The sequence below is a fragment of the Elephas maximus genome, chromosome 22 (genome assembly GCF_024166365.1).
Source record: "Elephas maximus indicus isolate mEleMax1 chromosome 22, mEleMax1 primary haplotype, whole genome shotgun sequence".
Taxonomy (NCBI): domain Eukaryota; kingdom Metazoa; phylum Chordata; class Mammalia; order Proboscidea; family Elephantidae; genus Elephas; species Elephas maximus.
In genome coordinates, this window is record NC_064840.1 from 52,490,235 (window position 1) to 52,514,273 (window position 24,039).

General features: G+C 53.0%; 1 protein-coding gene across 4 annotated transcripts in view; it reads right to left on the bottom strand.

Annotated features, from left to right (window-relative positions):
* Nucleotides 1-5,390: 5,390 nt before the first annotated feature.
* Nucleotides 5,391-24,039, bottom strand: part of BMP1 (bone morphogenetic protein 1) — a 46,792-nt gene continuing 28,143 nt past the window's right edge. For 3 of the 4 annotated variants that reach the window (XM_049866089.1, XM_049866088.1, XM_049866090.1), the window contains 11 exons: nt 22,427-22,543; nt 22,016-22,161; nt 21,702-21,897; nt 20,682-20,807; nt 19,737-19,897; nt 19,230-19,410; nt 14,119-14,244; nt 10,885-11,012; nt 10,272-10,485; nt 8,022-8,272; nt 5,391-6,103 (listed from right to left, as the gene is read on the bottom strand). In XM_049866089.1, coding sequence (XP_049722046.1) covers nt 5,969-6,103; nt 8,022-8,272; nt 10,272-10,485; nt 10,885-11,012; nt 14,119-14,244; nt 19,230-19,410; nt 19,737-19,897; nt 20,682-20,807; nt 21,702-21,897; nt 22,016-22,161; nt 22,427-22,543 — 1,781 coding nt within the window. In that variant the 3' untranslated portion in view covers nt 5,391-5,968. Of the gene's footprint in view, nt 6,104-8,021; nt 8,273-10,271; nt 10,486-10,884; nt 11,013-14,118; nt 14,961-19,229; nt 19,411-19,736; nt 19,898-20,681; nt 20,808-21,701; nt 21,898-22,015; nt 22,162-22,426; nt 22,544-24,039 lie in introns of those variants that run through there. The other variant, XM_049866092.1, reaches the window with a different exon arrangement.

Genomic DNA, 24,039 nt, shown 5'->3' on the forward strand with positions numbered 1-24,039 from the left:
CTGAGGGCCCTGCCTCTCTTTGGGCCCTGGGAGGGGTGAGGGGGGTGAATTGCAAAGTCCACAGGGGAGCTCAAATTGGGACGCCCCCCAGGACAGGCTACTGGGAATCTTCTCCAAGGGTGCACTAAATCCCACTGTGGGAGGCAGGGCTAGAATGCAGAGCCAGTGTCTCCAACTTGAAAGGGACTTTGGAGGTCATTTAGTCCCTTTCCAGATGGGAAAACTGAGTCTCCCAGGTCCAACCCCAACCAAGTTCCCCAAACTCCTCATTTGGAGCCCTTCCCCTGCAGCTGCTTGTCATTGTTTCAGACCCAGATGCCACTGAATTTCCCTCACCCCAGAACTCAAATATCCCCTCCCCCAGCAGGGCTCCTTATTTGCAGCTCTGAGTCACCTCTGCATCTATTATTATGAGCTTATTAAAATGGTCCTTTGCCTGAGTGGAGAAGCTCCAGAAAAATCAAAGGCACCTCGCTGACACTGGGTGCCTGACTCAGGGCCAAGTTAACACGTACCTTCTAGAATTTGGGTATACCCTCTTTGGGCTAGGAAGGAAAAGCTGAAGAGCTGAAGGGCAAACTGCCATTTCTTGAGAACCTACTATGTGCCAGGCATCGAGCCAGGACCTTCCACACACATTTCATTTAATATTCACAATGGCCCTATGCAGTAGTATTACTATTTCACATGTGAAGAAACTGAGTCAAAATGAAGTTAAATGACTTGGCCCATGTCTTATAGCTAATAGGTGACAGTGCCCAAGAATCATCCCATGCCATTGCCCTGTCTCCCCCAGTATATGCTGGGGACCACCTGGGGCAGGAAGACATGAGAGGGCCAGCCTCAGACACAGGGGCTTGACAACTCCACCCTCCTGTCCCCCCACCCCAAGGGATCTCCACATCTCTGCTGGCTCCCTGAGGCCATGCCTACTTCCAGAGTAACACCAGGGGGGGCTGTGGAGTTACAAATGCCATAAAAGTTTATTTTAAAGGCATTGAGGGTGGTACACTTGGAGCTCAGAATTCCAAAGATGGAAGGTGACTTCCATGGTCCATCGCCCTGTTTCTGCCCAGGATTTCCCCCCCAGTTGAGAAGTTTTCGGAGTCTTCCAGAAGAGGAAGTTTCAGTCTTCCTTTTTTGAACCCTTCCCTGTGAGTTTCTTAGGAGGGGGATGAAGGCAGCAAATGGAGATGTGAAATTCCAGGTAAGTTGCCTCCCGAGAGCCTGCTTCTCTTTTTTCTCTCCAGGTGGCCAGCCCTGGGCTGCTTGAGGAGCCCATCGGATGGTGCTGGGTCAAGGTACCCGCCAGACTCTCCCCTGGAGTCCCTCATGGCCTGCCTCCTTCTAATCTAACCCAATGGAAGGAGAGAGGTCTACGTGTGCATGCAAACACACACACATACACACACTCCCTCTCTGGGGTGGATTTAGAGGACAGCCTAGTAGGCCACATAGAGCTACGAGGTGAGGGCCAGTCCTGGATGGTAGCTGCCATTGTTTAACTGAGGGGCCCCAGGGTTAGCTGCATCTTCATCGTTGGTTACCCTCACACTGCAGGTGGGGGTGGGGAGGATGAGGTGGTGACCACAAAGGGGCAACTCTGGTTCACAGGTGGGGTGCTCTGCTGTGCACATACACACATGGTCGTACACACTCTCACCCCTAACACAGCTCACACATTCGCCTTTGTTCAGATGGATGCCCACACTTTCCTGCCTACTCCTTCCTCCCAGGGCAGCATCTTTACTTTTTATCCTGGGTGGATAAGAGGGCCCCCCAAGCTGGATTGAGGGAAGGTACTGGCTCTGAGGATCTTCACAGTTTCATTTGGCTTCTTTAGTATGTGTCACATCTCCATGTTAGGAAAAGGGGTGGCTGAGGGCCCAAGGAAAGGGACCAGGGCCCATTGCCTGAAATGGAGGGAGGCCTTCAAGAAGCTGAGCTGAGGTGATTGGCCATAAAACAGCTTGGCCACAACATCTGGAGGAGATTAGAACCAGATGTTCTCAGGGTGGGGAAGGGGAGGGCGTCAGATGGGAGGGGGCTGGCGCAGGAGCAAGCAGCAGCTCTGAGTGGCAGGAGGCTGGGTTAGGGGCCTCATGGTTCTCTAGGATAAGCATCTGGCTGCCCTCTTCCCAGCTCTCCAAATCAGGCAGTACTATCTTTGCAAACTGGAGCAGCAAATCTTTTTCACGGATTCTAGAATCAGCCTTGTGTGTAGGGACAGGCAAGTACAGGGTGTGACTTGGGAGATGTCCAGAAAGACTACCAGTTAGTCAGAAATATGTCCCCTACTGCCCCTTGCTGTGGGTTAAGCATTGCTCTTTTCTGGCAGGAGTCTTTCTGCACTGAGCTCCTAACATCTAGTTAGTGCACCCAGAAGTTTCCTTTTAGGACAGGTATAGGGTTGTACAGGAAGTAGTAAATTATCTGGTAAAGGCAAGGAAGCTGCATTTATTGAGCTTTTTTTTTCCTATTTGCCAGGCACTGTAACATCGACGGCACTGGGTTACTGGGTAACAGGCTCTCTTCAGCAGTTATCTCATTCCTTCTTCACAACCGTGTAGGAAGGTGTAATTACCATGCCATGTTTATAGATGAGGCTCAGAGAGGTTAAATGACTCATCCACAGTCACACAGACACTACATGGTAGAGCGAGCGTTCAAAGCCAGCTTTGTATGTTCTCAAGCTTATGTCATTTTTACTACTGAGAAACACGTGGTGTTAGGGAGAGTGGAAGGAAAGTAGGGGAAAAAGAGTGAGGGCACAGGTCAGGGCCTGACTTGACTTACTTGGCAGGGTCAACAATTGGCCCAGGTGGCCCCCACACCTCTGCTGAGGGTCCCAGTGACTTCAAAAACTTGGCCCCTCCACTCTAGCTGCTCTGGAGACAAGATGGCACCCGTGTGGGAGTCTGCAGGCTTATGCCCTTATGTCCAGGCGCTTGGAGACAAGAGGCTGGTGGAGCAGGTGTTCCTTCCTCTCAAGGGGTCACCTGAGCTGATGGGCAGTTGCATTTGAGTTGGTCTATCTAGAACCCTGGTGCAGCTAGACACTGAGAGTGGGCTGGGCCCAGAGAAAATGTAATTGTTGTGTGTTGTCGAGGCGATTTTCCAACTCATAGCAAACGTTACTAATGTATTAAACTCTAAAATATGTATTAATGGCCTGCAGCCAGCTCCCAAGCAGCTTCCACCACCCAGAGAAGGCAGATGCCAGCTCCACATCCTCCTTCTCCTCCACCACCATCTTATCTTCCCCTGGCTCTGTCTGCCTCTGTCCTCTTGGTATTTCTCCTCTTCCTCCTGCTCCATCGGAGCCTGCTCATCACCCATGCTTTGGTCTGCCTGCTGCTCAATTCCAAGCACTTGGGGGTGAAAGTCTGGGCATCTAGACAGGCCTGTACCCCTACTTCTTGAGCTGCTTCTTGGTCTTCAAGAGTTCCTTCCACTTCACTGGGCAGTGTAGACGCTACACACTGTTGCTCTGGCCCTGGCACAAGAGCCTTCAGGACTGCTTAGGTTTGGTTATGGGTCTCCAAGATGTTCTGCTCCTTTTACTACTGCCACCAAACTTTCCCTGTTGGGCCTACCTTTAACCTGAGGTGCTACAGTTAGGGTCTGCTTCTTAAGATGGGCCTGGGTAGAAGATTGGGAGGTCCTGCTAGCATGGATCCCTGAGCCATTAGAAGAGTCTCTGCTGGTGATAGAGTCTTGGGACATGTCCCTGAGGTGGCTGCATTAGTTGATCCTAAGCCTACCTCTTGTTGTGGTGTTGCTGTTCATATGACCCTGTTCAAAGTGGAGCACCAGGTACATCTCTGTGGGTTGCTGGCTCCTTCTGGGCATGTGGCTTGTAAACTGAGATTGTGGTCCTTTGAGCTTCAGAGAACTTGGAGGGCTGGTGAGGAGAGGGTTAGCCACTGACTACAAATTCTGCCACAGAGAAGCTAACGCCAAGTTGGTTGGCAAACTGCCTGGGTAAGCTGCCCAGGCAGCTGCATGGTCTGGGGACCTCTCTATTCTGCATGTGGCCCTCTGGATTGTTCCATGGCTACTCTTGCCAAGCACCATGGTCAGGAGAGGAGGAGGCAGGGAGGGTTGCAGTGACATCACAGCCTTACGATTTCACTGCAGCAACAAGCAGCAACCCCTGCGGGCATCACCCTCTCCCTCACACGGTTTTGGACCCACACCTGTACTAGGGACTAGAAGAGAGAGCTGTAGCCTGGCCGTGAGATCAGGCTGGCTTCCTGGAAGAAGAGGGTCCTGTGGGCTCAAATGGCACAAACATCAGATAGTAGGCAGTGTGCCTGGTTTCCACTACTGCTTTCTGCCTAGAGAACCAGTATAGTGTCCACCATGCCATACTGCTCCCTGGGGGTGGGTTCCCCCCACATGTTCCAGACAGTGTCTGGCATAGCATCGGCCCCTGCAATAGGGAGGAGCCTGGGGCCAGTAAAAGACCTACAGTCCTACTGAAGGCTCCCAGGGAGCACCGGGCTCAGCGCAGACTGCCTTGCTCTCTCCAGAATCTGTGAGAGTGGCCAGCCAAGGCTTAAGAACCACAGTCTTCTTAGCTTTCTTGCTCTGTCAGATCCATGTAAAGGAAGTGGAAGGATAGTCTCCTCTGAGGGAAGGCCCAGGAATGTGGTTTCTGTCTCCTGGCCTCCAGGAGACACAGGTATGTGCCTCACTCCTTGTGCCAGGAGGGAACTGCTGAGAGCAGCTTGTTACGGAGGGAGGAAAGAGGAGGCCAGACAAGACATGGCCTTGGGTCGCCTTGGGCGAGGGGGCTGGAGCTGGAATGTTTGCTCAGTGGCTGCGAGCGTCTGGCTTTTGTCTCCCACGTGGAGAGGAGGACCAGCTGGGGCCAAAGCTTCGTGTCTGGCCTTCAGGAAGGCAGGCACCAGGAGCAATGCAGCCAAGAGACCAGGACAGCTAGTGGACTCCCCCAGCTGGAAATGAGGCCCCCATGATTCCCCCGTTGGACTCTCTTTCATCCCACCCCCGTTCCACAGACCCAGGGGCAGAAAGCCTGGATGGTCAAAGACAACCTACCCTATTTTACAATACCTCCCTGACCCACCACGTAGCCTCTTTACACAATGTGCCCCTTGCCCTACCTCGGTGTGGGAGGGCTATGGGCAGTGTGTGTATACAGTGTGCCTACCAGTGGACGTGTGCAATGTGTCTGTGTTTCTGTGTGCCTGAGTGTAAAATCACACCCTCAGGGGGCTTGGAATTGAGGGAAGAACAGCCAGAGAAGCCAGGTGTCCTGGCCACGGCCCGGCCCTAGACACACAGCAAGCCTGCACCTCTGGAGTGAGACGCGCCTCCCCTTCCCCCTCGATGTCCCAGACATCATCTGGCACAGGATATTGGCTGTAACACTTTCGGTTTATTGGCTGGGGTGCCCTGGTGTGGCTGACCAGCCACTGGGCCTGAGAGAAGCCCTGTCCTGTATGTCCACCCCCCCTCATCTCCCCACCGTGGCTCCTGTGAGATGTGTATGGACACTCATGCCCCAGGAACGGGGGAAATAGAGGTTTCAAATAAAACCAAATCCAGGTGGGGGGGTAGGACATGTACATTACAATGAAGGTTATGCCACCTGCTCTACACAATACAGTGTGTAGAGACAGGCAGGAAAGGTGGGAGGGTCCTGCTGACAGTCCCTCTCACCAGGGCAGGACCCTCAGAGAAGAACGGTCACTTCAAGTGTCTCAGTGAAAGCTCTGACTCCTGGCCCTGGCCCCTCGCTCGGGTGGGGGCAAGAGAAGAAAGGCTCATGGGGAAGTGGTTTATGAAGGAGTCCAATCCCCATGCCTCCTGAGAGCAGCCTCAACTGAGGTCCGGGTGCCTGGGGGAGAGGGCTGGTATGCCCGCCTTCTGCCCTCCCTGCATTTTCTGGCTTCCTAGGGAAGCATGCCTCCTGTTCCCTTCCCCGGTGCGAGGGTAGTGGTCACTTCCTGCTGTGGAGTGTGTCCTGAAACTTGGTGCTGGTGTACCGCAGGTGGAAGCCTTTTTTGGTGATGGTGTCATCTGAGTGGAATTTCACCAGGACAGAATCTCCCGCTGAGTATACCTCCTCAGGAGGCTGAGGGAGAAAAGGGATGGTGTAAGGCTGAGGAAGACGGTGGGGCTGGGAAGGGGTGAAGGCCAGCCCTCCCACCTGGAGAGAAACAATCCAGCTTCTCCCCCAGTCCCAGGCTCCCCAGCTATAAGGGAGGCAGGAGACTCCTGGCCTTTCACCACATCCCTCCAGCCCCTTTAAGCAGACTCTTGTTGGTAGGAGTTTAATGGGGCACCTGGGGGGAAGGAGAAAGCATGGGTTGGAGAGGTTTGCCTTAGGTTCGGAGTAGACTTCCATACTAAACCTAGCCCTGCTACTACTAACTAGTTAGCTGTATAGTCTTAAGGACTCTCTGGGCCTCATTTTCCCCAACTGCAAAAGGGAGGAAATGCTACCTGCTCTCCAAGCCTAGAAGGGTTAGTGGGGAAAAACAAATGAGATGATGAATGTGAGAGTCTTGCAAAGGGAGTGGGTTCTCTGAGTGGGCTGCCTTCTTGCTGCCGCCCCTCCCCCCCATCTCTTGGAGAACACTGGGCAGTGCTTCTTTTTGCAGTGGTGTGGAGGACACTGGCAGAGAGAGGCACAGTCCCCCTCAGACCTGGACTCTGCCACCCTCTGCCATGTAGGTTCTGGCCATGACCTACACTAGGTGATGCCTTCTTTCTGGGAGGGTCCCTGCAATCCTGCTCCTCACCACTGTGAGAAAGCACTCACTGTGAGCCACCTCACAAAGCAGCAGTACCTAAATGCCCTGGGCCCTCCCTCAGGGAACAGAAAGAATCCTTTTTGAGAACCATGGGGGCATTTCCAGTTAACTGTAACCATGTGGGAAGCCCTGACTGGGTTCCTTCCTAGGTTCCCTCCCTGATGCTCCAGCCTGGTAGAGCTCTCTGGAAGAAGCTGTGCCAAATCAAGGGAGCTGTAAAGGGCCAAGCGGGGCAGGGGTTAGCTCGGTAGCCAGGGGATTCCAGAACAGTGGAGGGCAGGCAGAGGGGCTGTAAGCTCTGCTTGCCTGCTCCACCTCTCCACCCTGTCCTCCAGCCCTCTCTAGCCCCTACCACACACAAAGGCTGAAGCTCTGCTCCTAAGATTCAGCCAATGTTGGGTCCCGCAGCTGCCACAGTTCCTGGACAGTTTAACCCTTCCTGGGGCCCCCAGGTTGTCCTGGAGCATGGTTGTGAGAAAGGCAAGGGACAAGGGAGGGGAACAAGGGGGATGGTCGAGGGAAAGTGCATCAGAGTGTGTGGGGTAGGGAAGGGAAGATGGCTTTCTCTAAAGGAGGATTCAAAGAAACAAAAGGAAAAAAAGAAGCCACAAAGTCTTATTGGGAGGGAAAAAAATCCACCTATGTGATTAGCCCCTGGTCTTAGTTAAAATCCCATCAAGCAAAACTTTGCCCACTGTCTCTGAAAGTGCTATGTTACGGGGGCCTCATGGTGGAAGCAATGCTCAGGGTTTGCTTGGACAACAGCGACGTCTTTGGGACAAACTGGCATCTCACCAGGACAAAAAACTGGCAGCAGAAGGCATGAGGTGTTTTAATGGATCAGCCAGGCAGATTGGCTAAGCTCGGGCCTCCTGGCCCTGGGCTTTGCCTCAACCTCTGGTCCCCACTCCAGGCCCTGGAGAGCTGCCTTGGGATGGGCGTGAGGGGAGTAAAGGAGGCAGAGAGAATTCCATCCTCCTCCCCAGGGGCAAGACACCTCCCAGAGTCTGCAGGAACCTCCGTTTTGCCTAGAAAGGACCTGGTTTCCTGGTCCTTCTGGGTGGGAGAATGGTGCAAGGCCAGGAGGGTCTCAGAGCAGCCCCCTCCCAGCTCCTACAGGGGGCCAGGTATGTGCTACCACTAATCCCAGCTCCCCTATCCCTTCAGGGCACTGCTCACACTGGGAGTTGGGTTGTGAGTGCCTATAAGCCCCAGAGGGTATGGGCAGGGCCTTACCCCAGAGCCGCAGTAGCGCCCCAGTCTGGGGGCTGTGCTGTCGTAGCCGTCAAAGAGTTCCATGTAGTCGTAGCCGCAGTCAGTCTCCTCCTCCACCTCGAAGGTCTGGAACACGAGCCCCACGCCATAGCCCTCCTCTGCCACAATGACCCACTCGCAGTCCACCCCCCCAGGGTAGTTGTTGTCTCCAAACTGGGCGTGGGAGTACAGGTCCTTGGTCTTCACCTCTGCTCGCACCTGGCCCCCACACTCTGCAGAGGGAGACAAGATTGGTGGGCATTTCCTAAGTACTGCCCATGTGCCAGGCACTGGGCCCCATCATGTTTAATCCTCACAGTGAGATGGAGGCCTGGAAGAAGGCCCCGCAGCTAGGGAGGGGTGGGGTTTGGACCTGGCCCAGAACTTTAACTGCATGGCTGGCCCTCCTACCTCTGGGATCAATGTCTGCTGAGGCCGGGGGAATGGATCGGGGTGAAAGACATCGAGTGAAAGACAGGCGGAGTGATGGCACTGGGAATGCACACTGTGTCGAAAAAGGACGGTTGCTAATTCACTCCAGGTGGTGACTGCCGTGGAAGAATGTGGGTTCAGCCTTGCCAGGTCTTCGATTTTTAAAAGAAAAGCTATACGTCTGGAATTTATGTAAAAATTCCTGATTTTTAAATGCTAGTTCAAATGTATAAAAAACACATTGTGGGCCAAACACAACAGGTCAGAGGGCCAGATGGAGTTCTGGGGCCCCCAGTTTGTGACCCCTGTTCTGGGAAAGGCAAAGAAGAATACGTGGGCCAGGAAGTTCAGTGGTCACCCTCTTTCTGACACCCTCTGGCCTCCCTCCCTGCAGCTGGTGTTCATGTCTCCCTGGAGGAGATGGGGAGAAAGCTGGGTGGGGCCAGGGTCAGGGACTGAATCTAAAAGGGAGGAAGGCTGTGGACTCAGCAGTTCTGGGAACTCTTCAGCAGATGGCTCAAGACCCATGAAGAAATTGTGAAGATGTCTGAATCCTTGGTCTGGCATTCAAGGCCTCCCAGGACTAGGTCCAACCTTTCTTGGTAGCTACATCCTTCCCACTTCATCTCCGTTAGTGTTCTCACACACTCAGTATTGTTGCTGGTGTGGGGTACTGTCAAGTTGATTTTGACTCATAGTGACCCCCGTGATAGAGTAGAACTGCCACATAGGGTTTTCCTGGCTGTAACCTTTACAGAAGCGGATAGCTAGGTCTTCCTCCTGCAGAGCCACTGGGTGGGCTTGAACCACCAACCTTTTGGTTAGTGGCCAAGTGCTTAACCATTGTGCCACCAGGGCTCCCTTACACACCCAATACTCTAGCCAGACTAAATAAATTGCTGTAACCTGGATACATCCTGAGCTGTCATGGGTTGTGGCTTTCCTTGGGCTTCCCCCTTATACCTCCGCACTCCCCGCCCCCCCCGCCCCGCCTGGAATGACCCCACCAACTCACAGCTGAGTTGGCGCCCAGTGCCTTTCTTATTGCCCTTATCATGTTTTGTCTCATGCTATAATTATCTGTGCGTGTTTTATCTCACAATGGAACTGTGAGTTCTTAGGGGAACAGGGTGGAAGGCTTCACGCCTGCTTCATCGCCATGTTCCCCTCAGAGTCTTCTTACATAGAGAGCTCCAAAAATAGTTGTTGAATAAATGAACACATAAATGCAGAGTAAGCTCCTCAAGGGCAGGGGTCTTCGCCTGCTTTGTTCATTTTTTTGATCCACACTTAGAACACTGCCTCCTACATATTATGCATTAATAAATGTTTGTTGAATGAATGAGTGAAACTTTGGAATTGGAATATGGGTGGGCTCTGCATTGTCAAGTGCCCTATGCTTGGGGACTTTGGGAGATTCCTGAGAGGGGTCTGGACCGATAGGTAGTTTCCCCCACCTTGTCCCTAGGTTCCTTAACCCCCTCATCACTGCTTTCTTTTCTGGCCATCGCAGTCCCCAATCACAACCTCCACTCCTGCACCCTCTAGTGCTTGCTCTCTGTTCCCCTGGCCTGGCCCTCACAGCACATTGTCTGATTCCCTCATCCATCATTCTATATTCTACAAGCTGTCTCTCCACCCAGGCTACAAGGCATGGTCTGTCTGTGCTTCACACAGGCTCTTTGTCAATGCCCACTTCTAGTCTAGGCCTTGGCTTTAAGTAGAGGATTAGCAAATACCTCCAGAACATAGGACTTTAGGGTCCAGCTGCCTAGCACCTTGGCCTGAGGCAGGCCTCACCTGTGGAGTGGGATGCTTGGAAACCCTTCCTCTGGACAGAGTTGTCAGAGAAGAATCTCAGGAACATTCGGTTGCTAGTGGCCAGGACAGCCTCCGGCTTCTTGCTTCCACAGAAGCGGCCCAGGACTGGAGCCTTGGCGTCCCGCCCATCGTACACCTCCAGGTGGTCATACGCACACTCAGGCTGGGACTCTATGTCCATTTCCATGAAGGTCTGGAGGAGAGGGGTGCAGATTAGGAATGTGGCTGGGAAGGTGGCTGGGGTGGGGACTGGGAGGCCCCAAATCTAGGCTTCTGGACTGCAGCTCACAGACATCTCAGGGGAGTGGCCACTGTTGGTGGATGACAGTGAGAGAGGACCCAGGAATGAGGCAATAGCAAGTAGACCCCAATGGATACTGGGAATGGGGGCCTCTGTGAAGATCAGGTTTGGGGGTTCTCATGAAGATGGCTGCACTATGGGCCCAGCCATGACCCCGGGTCTGCAGCCTGCATTGCTCTGAGCAGCACCTCTGATTTGTTTAGGACTTTGGAGATGATGGAGATATAGGCAGTGGGCGGACTGCATTAAGGGGGCAGCTGTGCCCATGCAGGCTGGGAATGGGCACCTTACCAGCTTGACCCGGTGCCCAGGGGTGCTAGAGATGGCCCAGGTGCACTCCTTCTTGCTGGGATATTTGTCAGGCCAGTTGGGGCTAGTGATGGTGCCACTGGTGGAGGTTACCTTGTGATCACAGCCAGCTGTGGGGGAGTCAGTAAATGGCAGGGAATCAGCAGGGACTCCAGGGCTCTGATGCCCCCTATGAAGAAAGACCCTTCCCTTCTGCCCACCCCCCTTTTCTTTTTTTTCTCATCGCCCACTTAAAAACTGGACTGAAGGTTTACATCACCTCTCGTTCAGTTACCCATGCCTGGGGAAAACCTAGATAGCTGGTTTTGAAAGAAGCCATAGCTAGGCCCTACCTTGCAGCAGCACAGATGCCCAAGACCCACAGAAGCTGTCATCACAGACTCCCCTGTGTAGCCATCCCCAGCCCTGGACCTTTGAGGCCCATGCTGTTGGCCATACCACCTCTGCCCCTCCCTGGTGGTGTCATCTGCTGATCTCCTGCCACATCTCCCATTCACAGAAGACTTTGGCACCTGACTCAGTTCTCCTCTCCCCCTTCACTTCTGCCACCATCCTAGGTGATGTCAACAAACATGTGACGGTCCCTCCAACACAGTGGCCTCCAGTTCTTTGACCTTCTCAGCTCTATCAGTTATTATCTCCTTGAGATACTCATGGTCATGATCTCATCCCAGGGTTTGTCATCATCATCTAAGATTTCTTGATGTTACAAATGCATCACTCTCTCTGTGGCCATCTCTTATTCTTCTAGTGGGCTCAGGTCCTCACTTTTCCTACAATAGTTACTCAGCTTTAGAGACCCCCCATGGTCTTCATCTTTCAGTTTTATCTCAGTAAAGCCTCCTCCTCCACTGACTTAACACATGTCCTTATCCAGCTAGACTACATGGTTGATCACTCAACACCCTACACATCAGCACTCTTAATGGCCCTGCATCCCATCTTATAAAACTCCATCTGTGGTCTATAACTTCAGCTGGGTCGGCAGACCACTTGATACTCTTTGGATTTTCCCTTAGCCAGCTCCGTTTCTCACCTTCTCAGCAACTGTTCCAAAACGTCAGCACTCACCTCAAGTCACTGCTCAATTCCCAACCCATCACTCCGAGCAGACCACTTCACCTCCTACCTCTCTTGAGAGAATCAGGGTCGTCAGGTATGAACTACTTCAACTGCCCACCCCCTACCTGCAAACATAACTTACCTGCCTCCACCTTCTCTCCTTTCCTTTGGTTTCAGAGGAGAAGGTGTTCCTCCTCTCTGTCAGGGATGAATTTCTCTTCTGTGGGTTGGAGTCCTTTGCTGCCTGCAACCTGAGGGCCCTCATACCACAAATTATCCACCATCACCCTCACTCTCTCTACCGGCTCTATCATCCCATCTTAAAATAGCTCTCCCATGACCCTAATTCCCATCTAGATACCACCTATTCTCTCCCCTTTTCTTTTCAGCTACGGTTTAAGATAACTTGTTATTACCATGTTACCACTACTTATGGCTCCTCAGTCTATTGTAATCTGGCTTCTGCCTCTAAAAAGCATGGCCTCACAAAGTCAAATTTAAAAGCAGATGCTCACTTTTCATTACCAATCAACCCGACAGGTCCCTCTGAGGAACAGTGAGCAGCTAGTGTATCGTTGCACCCAGGCAGGAAAAAGGGATGAATGGGGTGTGTAGACTGCACATACGTGCCTAGAGTCAGGGGCTCATAGAGCGAATGGCACAGCCACAGGGGTCCAGGGAGGATATCCCCACATTTGAGCTGTGAGTTGTTTCCACTCTCCACCTGTGGTCTGACATCTCCTCCTCTGCCCTCGTCCACTGATACACTGGTCTTCCACACTCTCTCATTTTCCCTTGCACATTCACTCCTCTCCCCAGCTAGGCTGAAATCTCTGACAGCAGAGAGAACTCTCTTCAATACCCTACAGAACTCTGCACAGTGCTGAGCCCTCAGGAGGGCTTCAGGAAATGCTGATGGATTGGTAATTAGCCTATCATTTGCATAGGGAACCCTGAGTACTTCTAAAGTGAATCAGAGTTATGAACGGGTCATCTTCCCTAAAAGTTTAAACCCTCTCCTGGCTATCTTGTTGATGCTGCTATCTGATTTATCAAAACGCTCTTCTTTTTTTTTTTTTTTTTCATAAAGTATATAGAGGTAGAATGGAATTTAGATAGTATCAGGAAAGAGTCCCCTTGAGCTAAAAAACTAGGTAGGTGAGAGGGAGCTCTGTGAGTCAGGAACTCTATGTTGGGGAAGCCTGAAGTCACGGGGTTGGAAGCCCTTAACTGTCCACTGGTTCACTGTAAAGTGCTTCAGTTCTGTGGTCAGCAGCTTGCTTATACCTTGATTGTCCATCTTGGGACAATGGGAAAAAGAATCATTTGCCAGGTGCTGTGCTAGGTTTCAGAGCAATATCTATCAAGCTCAGTACCCTGCAAAGCAGGCAGCATTTATAACATTTTATGGATGAGGAACCAAGCTCAGAGAGGCTGAGTGACTGCCCAAAGTCACACACATTAAGAAGTAGAGGCAAGAGTTGAAGTCTGTGCACTTGCCCTGTGCACTTGCTGCTGGCATTGTGTGTTGCCAGCAGGCAGGGGCTTCATTGGAACTAATGACTTGGTGTAGGCCTGTGTTGTATCATGTCCAGAGAGTATCAGACGACATTGGCAATGACATAAGCAACTGTTTCCAGATATTTGCAAGGAATATCTCTCAGGAAGGCAGCAGCCCTGTTCAAAGTGCAGGAGTACAACCAAGAATGGTAACAGCTAACGTTCACATATGATTGTGCTCACTATGAGCCTCTCTGCTAATGGGAAGACATTACAAAGAGAAAGGTTTGGACCTGGTTTTTAAGAAGTACTAACTACCAGAAGAACCTAGAAATAGAATAGGTGGTCTTGGGGCAGCAGTGAGCTCTGGACACATCATAGACAGACTGGAAGTGCATGTGGCTCCGATATTGCTGGAGGGGGAGAGGAGGGACCTGTGTGTGCACCAGGTGGGAGGCTAAACAAGGGGACCTGAGGGGGCACTCAATTCCACAAGTCTAAAGTCAGGCTCACACAGATGGGTCTTCTCTGACCTACCACTCCCCAGGCTCTGGTCCTTCACGTCCAGATAGCCCGAGGCACGTGGGCCTCCCCACAGCCCCCAGCAGGCTCTGGCACCAGCACTGTCATTGCTGATCTCTGTGCAGCCCTTACCTTCCTTGCAGTCGTGTTTGTTGTCGTGCAGAACGAAGCCGCTGCGACACTGACACTCATAGCTGCCGAATGTGTTGACACAGTCTTGCTGGCAGCCGCCATTATCCTTGGAGCACTCATCCTTGTCTGCAGGGGGGCAAACAAGGGCAGACCCCGTGTCTGTGCAGGGCAGAGGTCTGCAACACCCCAGGGGAAGGAGGGGGCCTGGCTGGGCTTCCTCCCCCCAGGAGAGAGCAACAGCAGCCGGCGGTGTGGGCAGTGGGAGGCCAAGGCCGTGGGGATCTGGGGCAGTGCATCAAATGGAACCAGCTGAGTGGGGCCTGGCTATAGGCCCCTGCGTCCCCGTTGTGGGGAGAGAAAGTAGAAGTGGGATGGAGGAGGGACTGAGGGTCCAGAGCTGACCAGCATGGGAACCCTCTACCATTACCTGCTTACTGGACAGACGGACAAGTGGAAAAACAGACACACGGACAAGCAGACTGCAAGAGAAAGGAGCAGGACGCAGGGGTCCCTCTTTTACTTCACAACAGGAAATGTCACAGACACCATCAAAATGGGAGGGGGTGGGGCAGGGAAGGTCCCCTGTCCACGCAAGGGGGCACAGGGGAGAAGAGGAGAGCACCAGTTCTGTCCAGCCAGAAGGAGGCAGGCCGGAATGGCAGAGCGGAGGTGGGGGGGTGGGCACCGAAGCCCCCGTCCCATTCCATCCGACGTGAGGTTCCTGAGTAACAAAGGGTCCAGGAGGCCTGGCAGGCCTCATTGGGGGGTCCGGTTTCTTTTCTGCACTCGGAATTTGAGCTGATGGGGGCGTCCCCGAGGGGGCTGCAGAGCCGGCCTCTTTTCTGAAACGAGAGAGAGAGAAGGAGAAAAGGGACCACAGGGTGGGGGTGGGGGGGCGGGGACCTGGGAGGGAGAGCAGTGAAAACCAGGTTGGGGCCTCTGTTGAGGGGGCGTCCACAGGGCGGGGTGGGAGCAGCGAGAATACACATGCAGGGCAGCGTGTCCCCGTGCAGCCAGGCCACGGAGGGGCAGCGGTGGGAGTAGGCACAGCAACAGGGGACAGGGCAAGCCCGTGGCAAGGGGAAATCCTGGGGGGACAGGCACACGGAGGCCGGTGCACTTGGTGTGGAGAGCAACTAGGCATCAGTAGAGGGGGCAGTACACCAAGAGGGGGGCCTTGACGAGACCTCTGCTCTCACTCATTCGGCTTGCTGCATCCATACAACGTGGCAGACAGACATACACTCACACACACACCTGCAAATACAAGACCTCCCACAGCTCCATTCATGGATGTTCCAAATATGGAAACACAGGCAGTGATCCACAGGCACATACACACATGTGCACATACACCTGTACATAGGTGTACATCACCCACGCATACACACCAATGCATGGGCAGACACACAGATACAAACACACTAATACATGTGAAGATACAGAGACACCATCATCCGAACACACACGTAATCACCCATTCACAGATTTGTCCAGATGCACACAAGAGATACACATTACTTATCCTCACATATATGTGAAGAAGCACGCACAGATATAGAGGCATACAGCTAGGCATACACACGCAATCTGAGAACCTGGACTATATGAAGAAGAACGGGGCATCAGGATTGGAGGAAGATTCATTAACAATCTGTGATATGCAGATGACACAACCTTGCTTACTGAGAGTGAAGAGGACTTGAAGCACTAACTGATGAAGGTCAAAGACCACAGCCTTCAGTATTTTTTTTTCAGTATGGATTACTCTTCGACTTAAAGAAAACAAAAGTCCTCACAACTGGACCAATAAGCAACATCATGATAAATGGAGAAAAGACTGGAGTTGTCAAGGATTTTATTTTACTTGGATCCATAATCAATGCCCATGGAAGAAGCAGTCAAAAAATCAAACAACATACTGCATTGGACAAATCTGCTTCAAAAGACCTCTTTAAAGTGTTGAAAGCAAAGATGTCACTTTGAGGACCAAGGTGTGCCTGACCCAAGCCATGATATTTTCAATCACCTCATATGTATGCAAAAGCTGGACAACATATAAAGACGTCTGAAGAATTGATGCCTTTGAATTATAGTGTTGGCAAAGAATATTGAATATACCATGGATTTCCAGAAGAACAAACAAATCTGTCTTGGGAGAAGTACAGCCAGAATGCTCCTTAGAAGGGAGAAGAGTGAGACTTTATTTTACATACTTTGGACATGTTATCAGGAGGGACCAGTCCCTGGAGAAGGGCATCATGCTTAGTTCAGTGAAAAAGAGGAAGACTCTTGATGAGATGGATTGGCCCAGTGGCTGCAACAATGAGCTCAAACATAGCAATGATTGTGAGGATGGCGCAGGACCGGGCAGTGTTTCTTTCTGTTGTACGTAGGATCTCTGTGAGTTGGAACCAACTTGGCGGCACCTAACAACAACATACACACACAAAGATATAGACCCACATGCACATGCAGAGACACAAAGACGCATAGGTTCACTACCAGACCTCTGGATCCAGGTGTACTCACACATGCCGTTGCTCACACTCTGGTGGACCCAGACATGCACTCACATGAACGCACAAACTTGTGCATTGATGCACACAGAGATACACATGGTCATAGCATATGATCCAAATGGGCACCCAGAATTCCAGAGATGAACCATGAGGTAGAAAGATGCCTGCTGGCATTCCAATGGCCAGGTGGGGTCTGTAACAAAGGCCCTGCCTCGGGGCTCAATCAGGAGAGGTGCCTGAAGCCTGAAGCACTGGCTCCAGAAGGCTCTGCTTCTCCAACCCATCCTCAGGCAGGTCAGACCCTTCAGGGCCCACAGGAACCCAGGCCAAAAGGTAGAGTCCCCAAGTCCCTTCCCAAGGGCTCCTTGCTCAGTTAGAGCATCAGAGAGGACCCTGACCGAGGGCCATCCCTGGAACTGCTTTGCACTAGCCCTGCAGGAAGCATGGGGGTGAGGGGGCATCCCAGGACTAATCCTGAGGATTCACTGAGGGAATTGCAGGGGCATCCAAGGAGGCTGACTGCTGGGAGTTTGCAGGGTTCCATCTCAGGGACTGAGCAAAGATTTCCCTGACACACTTTGACCCCCACGCCTCACACATAGTTGCATTCCAAATACCTAGTGTCTGGCACATAGTAGGGGTAAAAGAAATACTTGCCAAGTGAATGAATGAATGGGTAAGTGAATGACTGAATGAATCAGTGAGAGAAACGTGAGTCCTAGGTGAAGGTCTGCTTTAGCGTCCCAGGAACTGGGGCTCTGGCACGGGTGGGGAATGGGAGTGGGCAGCCTCACCTCTAAGCCAGGGAGCAGGTTTCAGGATGGCAGGAGCAGGGGGAGATGGACATGGGCCCAGACAAGGGGATGGCACTCACCCTACAGTGCCCAAATGCCCCGAGAGCTGGCAGGGTCAGACTGAAGGTCTTCCAGGCTCTTTCTTCTCCTTCTTGGCTTAGGGTCTCCTCGATGGGTATGCCAAAAGTCCAAAGAGTCCCCTCCTCAGCGGCCAGAGTCAGATGCCCCACACCTTGTGGGCTGCACCTTCATGCCCACTGGTGAGGCTCTTCTGCAGGTTTCTTGTGCGGTGGGGCAGTGTGTGTATGTGCGTGTGAGTGTGCACATGTGTGTGGGTGTATGCATGCACATCTCTGTGCAGAGCTGAGGGTGGGGTGGGCACAGAATCACGCCAGGGCAGGGCAATATTCCTTGGGTGGAGAGCTCTGGGCTCTAGGCCTGACAGATGTGAGTATCGGTAGCCTGCCCACCTCCAAGACTGGAGCAACAGAGAGGCAGGAAGAGACGAGAGTAAGCAGGTAATGGTTTCCCTAGGGCAGAGCCCACACTTGAGTAGTTATATCCCCTCAGCCCTCTGGTTAGCATCTTGTAGGAGTTCCAGGTGGGCACAGGGAAGAAAGGGATTTGCATAGTGAGGAAAGGTCTGGGCAAGCAATGGGGAGGGGCAGTGGGACAGATGGGAAATGGGCACTCAAGCAGAGCAGGGTAGCTGCAATGCCAAGCAGGGAACCAGTGCACAGGGAGCCGTGCATGGCATCCAAGTGGAGCAGGCAGGGATGCAGGGTGCCCACTTGGGGGCTCAAGGATGCAGGAGCCTGGGCAAAGGGCGGGGGGCGGGGTGGTGGAAAAAGAAGGCGGCACTGACTGGAGCGTGGACAGGGGCTCAGTCCCAGAGCCGTGACTGCCTTCCTGTCCGCCCGTGCCTGCACCACCAGGCACGTTAGGATAAGGATCTCTGGCCCACTCCTCCACAGCCCACCGGCCTCCCATTTCCTCCCACACCATAGAGCTCCTGCATTCACTGCCTGTACCTGGGTCTTATTGCCTCTGGAAGACCACCACCCCTTACAGCCCATCCCCAGGGTACCAGATATACTGCCAACCATAGGGCTGAGGGGGTTCATAAAGTAAGGAGAGGTCTCTCGGAACCCCTGGGGGCCCAGCTAACTACTTTCTACTGCCCCTGAAGATGGGGGAGGGCCATCCCAGAGCCAGAGGAGGCAAAGGACCTGGAGCCCAAGCCTTACCCTGGACAGACTCAATAAACTGATGGGATCTAACTCCCACCAGGGGGAGAGATGGCTTTGGTGTTGAAAGAACGGAGGCTACTCCTTTTTTCTGAAGGCCATGGGCTGAACCCAGTTGGCTTGTGCAGGGTCTGATTAGAGGTCCAATCAGTGCCAGATAATCTACCCTACATAGGCCAATCCAAACACCCTCCCCCTCTCCATCCACCCCCCAAGCTCCAGCCAAACTGAACTCCCTGTTCCCAGGACCTGCCCTCTCTCAGGCCTTGGCCTGCATGGTTTCTGACACCTGGAATGCCCTCTCCCTGGATTTCTGTAAGCTCATGTCCTGCCCTGAGGCTCATGTCATGGCCTCAGGAATAAGGAAATTCCAACTGCCAGGAGGCTGGCTTGGGACAGCCTGGTGGTAGAAGGCTGGTGGGGGAAGGAGAGGGACAGACCCTGTGGTCCAGGCACCAGGGAGGGCTGGGGAATGCAGAGGCACGGAGAAGGGGGGTGCCCTGCCCTCTGGGGGAGGAAGGGCTAAGAGCTGGGGAGTCCTGGGTTACCTGAGAAAAAGTGGGCCTTGAAGCCCTTTTTGGAGACGGTATTGTCAGACTTGAACTCCACGCGCATGTTGTTGTACTGGGATGTGATGACCTCAGGCTTCTCGGAGCCACAGAACTTGCCATGCAGCTTGGAGTCAGCTGTGAGTCCACTGCGCACCTCCACGAAGTCGTACTTGCACACCTGCAGGGGAGTCCAGGTCCAGGCTGCCTCCTCCAGGAAGCCTCTCCTGGTCACTCCCACCTGGGGTGAGCTCTCTGTCCTGCGAATCCTTTAGCCTTTAATTACCTGCTCTACCAAATCTAACAATTGGCAATGGTGCCCCCTCCTGCCCCTCAGCGTCCCTCCCGCTGGATCCCCATATCTGAGCCCTCCCTGCTTCCTGTAATTGGCAGCATCTCTCCTCCTCTGCAGTTTTAGCATATTTCTGCCAGAACGTCTTTCAGCGGGGTAGGAAGCAGGCCAAGCCGAGATCCCACGCCCTTCCTCAGCCCGAGAAGGGCACTTACATCATTGCCCTCAGTCTCGAAGAAGTCGAACTGCAGAGAGATGCGGTACTGCGTGGGGGCCACCAGCTGCCAGATGCAGTTTTTGTTCGGGGGATACTCCTTGGGCCAGCCTGGGCTGGTGATGGAGCCGTTGAGCTTGGTGAGGAATCCACCACAGGCAGCTGGGGGAACAAGAGAGATGGCACCTTTGGCCGGTGTCCCTGCTCTAGGGAAAGGGATGAAACATGAGAGCTCAGGAAAAGCTGGGTGCTGGGAGGTAGGAGGGAGGAGAGGGACCGGGTGGATTTCCAGCAGCCCCTGGGTCCCCTGGGACAGAAGGGGAGGAGGCAGGGTGAGGACGGGTGTCTTCAGAGGCGAGTCTGGATATGGGAGCGTGAGGAATCATTTGCGTGGCCATTTCTATTTCCTCTGAGAGATCCAGCCAGAGTATCTGCTGAGGGGGAGGAGGAGAGAGGGGCTCAAGGCACACAGTGCAGGTGGACAGTGAGGAGTGGGAGGAAAGTGAGTGCAATTCCGCAGTGAGTAACAAGATGGCGACAAGATGGCCAAGCGCCACGCAGCTCAGGCTGAGGTTGGGGTTGGTAAAGTCAGGAAGAGATTTTCACCAGCATCTTAGGAACATGCTTAGAGAGAGGCCATCCTAGAACAGTGGTTTTCAAATTGTAGATCATGACCCACTTGTGGGTGGTGAAATCAATTAGCAGGTCAAGATCAGCATTAAAAAAAAAGAAGAAGGTTGAAAAAATAAACACACACCAGGGTGCATCACACATGGTGATGGTGTGTTCTGGGTTGCAATATAAAATGTGTTTCTTTACATGAGTTGTGAAAAAAGTGTTAGCTTTCCCAGGATGGCGTCTGTCCAAGGGGATAAAAAAAAAACTTGGCTGGGGACAGTGGGGCACGGAGGAAGCAGGGGTTCTGAGGCAGTGTGAGGGCACTTACCCTCACAGCGACGCTTGTCAGGGGCCAGCTCATACCCAGGGTCACAACTGCACTTGTAGCTGCCCAGGGTGTTGAGGCACCGCTGCTCACAGCCCCCACGATTGGGCCTAGAGCACTCATCCACCTCTGCCACAGGGAAGGAAAGGGGGTCAGGGACTTCCAGGCCAGGGCCTGGTTCCTTCTTCCTGCCCCCTCCTTAAGGGTCAAGTCCGGCGGCCCTCAGACTTCCCATGATCACCCCCAGCCTCATTCTAGTGTGTGGGGGGTCAGCTATGAGCCTCATGTCCACGCAGCTCTGAGGCCTTGGGCCTCCCTGCCCCACCCAGCCCACCAATGGCTGCTCAGAACTCCACCCATGTCCCAGGGGATCCTACTTGTGAGAGCCCCAACAGGACAGTAGTGACCTGAAGGAGGGGACAGGTGGGGAGATGTTGGACCTGAGACCCCACAGAGCCTTCCTTCTGAGCACACCAGCTGGACTAGTGGCCACCATCATTTACTGGAGCTGCTCATGGGCCATGCCCTGGGCTAAGTACTACTCTTCCATTTATGCTTCAACCCTTACACCACACCTGTGATGGAGGGATGGCTACTATCCCCATCCCTGCAGAGGAAAGGGGGTCAGGAAGAATACCTTACCAAGGTGACACAGCTAAGGAATTCACACTGCCTCTCTCCCTCCCACAGCTTCTATGGCACTTCCTGCCTCTACTCCTCCTTGGCATTTCTCCTATACAAATTCTTGGACTTCTGGGCAACTCCTGAATCGCTGCTTAATTCACTATTGAGCACTTACCATATGCCAGCTACTGTTATGTAAGTTACATCACTTAATCAATTATGGAGTTTTTCAGTTGGGTTGATCCTTCCTCCCCAGTGAGGCATGAGCTCCTCAAGAGCAGGGGCCTGGGGTCTCAATCATAACTGCATCCCTCATAGAGTCTGTATGTTGAATGAATGAATGAAGGAGGACTGAAGGAGACAGACTGGCCATAGTGGGAGGACTAGGGAAGGAGGCACCTTTGAAAAAGTTGACAGCGAAGCCAGCTTTGTTAATGGATCCATCAGAGACGAACTTGAGCCAGAGGCGGCTGGATGTGCTTTTGATGTCATCGGGCTTCTCGTAGCCACAGTAGCGCCCGATGAGGGTGCTGCTCTCGCTGTGCCCGTCGCGCACCTCCAGGTAGTCATAGGCACAGCTGTCATGGCGCTCAATCTGGGGGGCGGGGTGATCAGCAGAAGGAGCTCTAACTGCCAGGGGCCCGACACGCCGGAGCCCGCAGAGAGGTGGACAACGGGAGGACTCATGTTGGATCAGAGGGTCTCTGAGGTACCTCAAAGGACTGGAACGTGAGGCCCACATGGAAGCCTTCAGACACTTGGATCCGCCAAATGCAGACTTTGCTAGGCCGGTAATCGTCCGGGTAATTGGGTGACTGGATGTGGCCATTGTCCTTTTTCACATCACCCCCGCAGATGGCTTTGGGGACATAAGGTGAAGTGGGAAAGGAAGGTTGGTGAGAATGCTCTGTCCTGCTTGCAAACCCTTTTCTCCATTCCGTTGTTACCCTCTGCCCCCAGCTTCCTAGTACCCTCCCAGCCTCAGCCAGTCCTCCCTCCCCCCTTCTCTCTGCTCACTCATGAGTCCTCCTATTTACCTTCCCTTCAACCCTGCCCCTCCGGGAGCCATCCTTTCTAGGATACCCACGAGCCTTGTATCTGACTCTGCCACCCTTCCTCAGTACCTTCATAGACGGCAAAGAAGCCCTTTCCAACCCAGTTGCTGCTGCTGCGGAATTCGACCCAGAGGCGGCTGTCCGTGGAAACAATGGGCTCCGGAAGCTTGCCTCCGCAAAACCGGCCTGCACGGTGTGGACAGAGGAGTAGTGAGGACCCCAATGTGAGCCCCTTTCCACCTCTCGCACCAGGCCTGGGCCTCTAAGACACCTGCCCTACCCCGGTGGGTGGCTTGGGGTCTCCAGCCCCAACCTCTGCCCACTACACCAGTTTCCCCACAGCCGCGCAGGCCCCCGCAGCCTGACACACACTCCCAACTGCACCCCTTCTGGTTGGCTTGCATTTGCCCAAGGTTCCGCTTGGCTTTGCAAAGCCAGAGACCATTCTTGAGGATGTCAGGCACTTGGGATATGGATCTATTTCTGGCAGGAAAGGCAGATCCTCAAAATAACCGACTGTACGTGTGCTTTATTTTCTTTTTTAACAGCATATACCATCCTTCCTTGTCTTTTCTTATTTGGTCTCCAGGCCAAGAAACAGTAATCAAGAAGGAAACAAAGCTTTGTACACTACCAAATGCTTTCACTTGCTCCAACACAGGGATGCAACAGGATCTTGAATAAATCCCAGAATCTGGGGACTGGGTCAGAAAAAGTCCCCTTTGAAATAAAAATCATCATAAGTGGATGTGTGGAATTCTCTGTAGGCAAGAATCTACTAGGGATGACCTGTGTGTTCCTAGTAAGACTGGGTGTTTCCCAACTTTCAGCAAGGGACAGAGGGTGCTGGCCTAGGAATGTAAGTTATGAAAAAGAAACTGTAATCTTGGAAATGGCAACACGTCTGCAGGAGAAGTGTTGTAATGACAGCTGCTTTGCGTGACTAATAAGAAATATTTGAATATCAGAACTGAAAAAAAAAAAAGAGAGAGGGTTAGCAAGAATTTGTCAGCCTGCTTCAGGCACAGTCCGTGGGACCAACAGTTCTCATGCAAATGAGCAGCCCTGAGCTATTTAGGATTATGTCCAGACTGGAGAAGGATAATTCATAGAGCTCCTCAGGCTTGTTGGAAATACTGTTAAGAAACGCCTGACTCCCTCTGCCCTAATTTTGGGTTCATTAAAGTACCTTCTGCTCTGTGGTTTTAACCCAATTACCCCCCACTACCACCCTGCCCTCGACACACACCACCAGGGAAAAAATATCCTGTGCAAGCAACCATGGACCACCACGCCAGGCATGTAGCCCTCCCGTGGTCAGTTAATAGACCAGCTCTCTTTTGAGCCTGCCAGCATGGTGGGCACCTAAGCCAGAACTAGCAGACAATTAAGGTAGAGCCTCTGGAACTGCACGGATGAGCAACAGACCATGGAGCTATGGGGATGCCTCAATGCCCAGAGCAGGACAGCCTGTCTGCCTCTGTTTGGCAACTCATACGATTTCCTCCCCCTCCCCATAGGACAGCCACCCTCCCAGGGAGGCCTGGAAGACCACACCAAAGACCCTGAGGTCCAGATCAGGAGGATCTTGTCCAAAGTCACACAGCTAGCTGGTGATGGAGCTGGGTCCCAGAGAAGGATGAAGAGAGTATGGTGTGAGTCCTCCTAAGAAGGAATCAGCC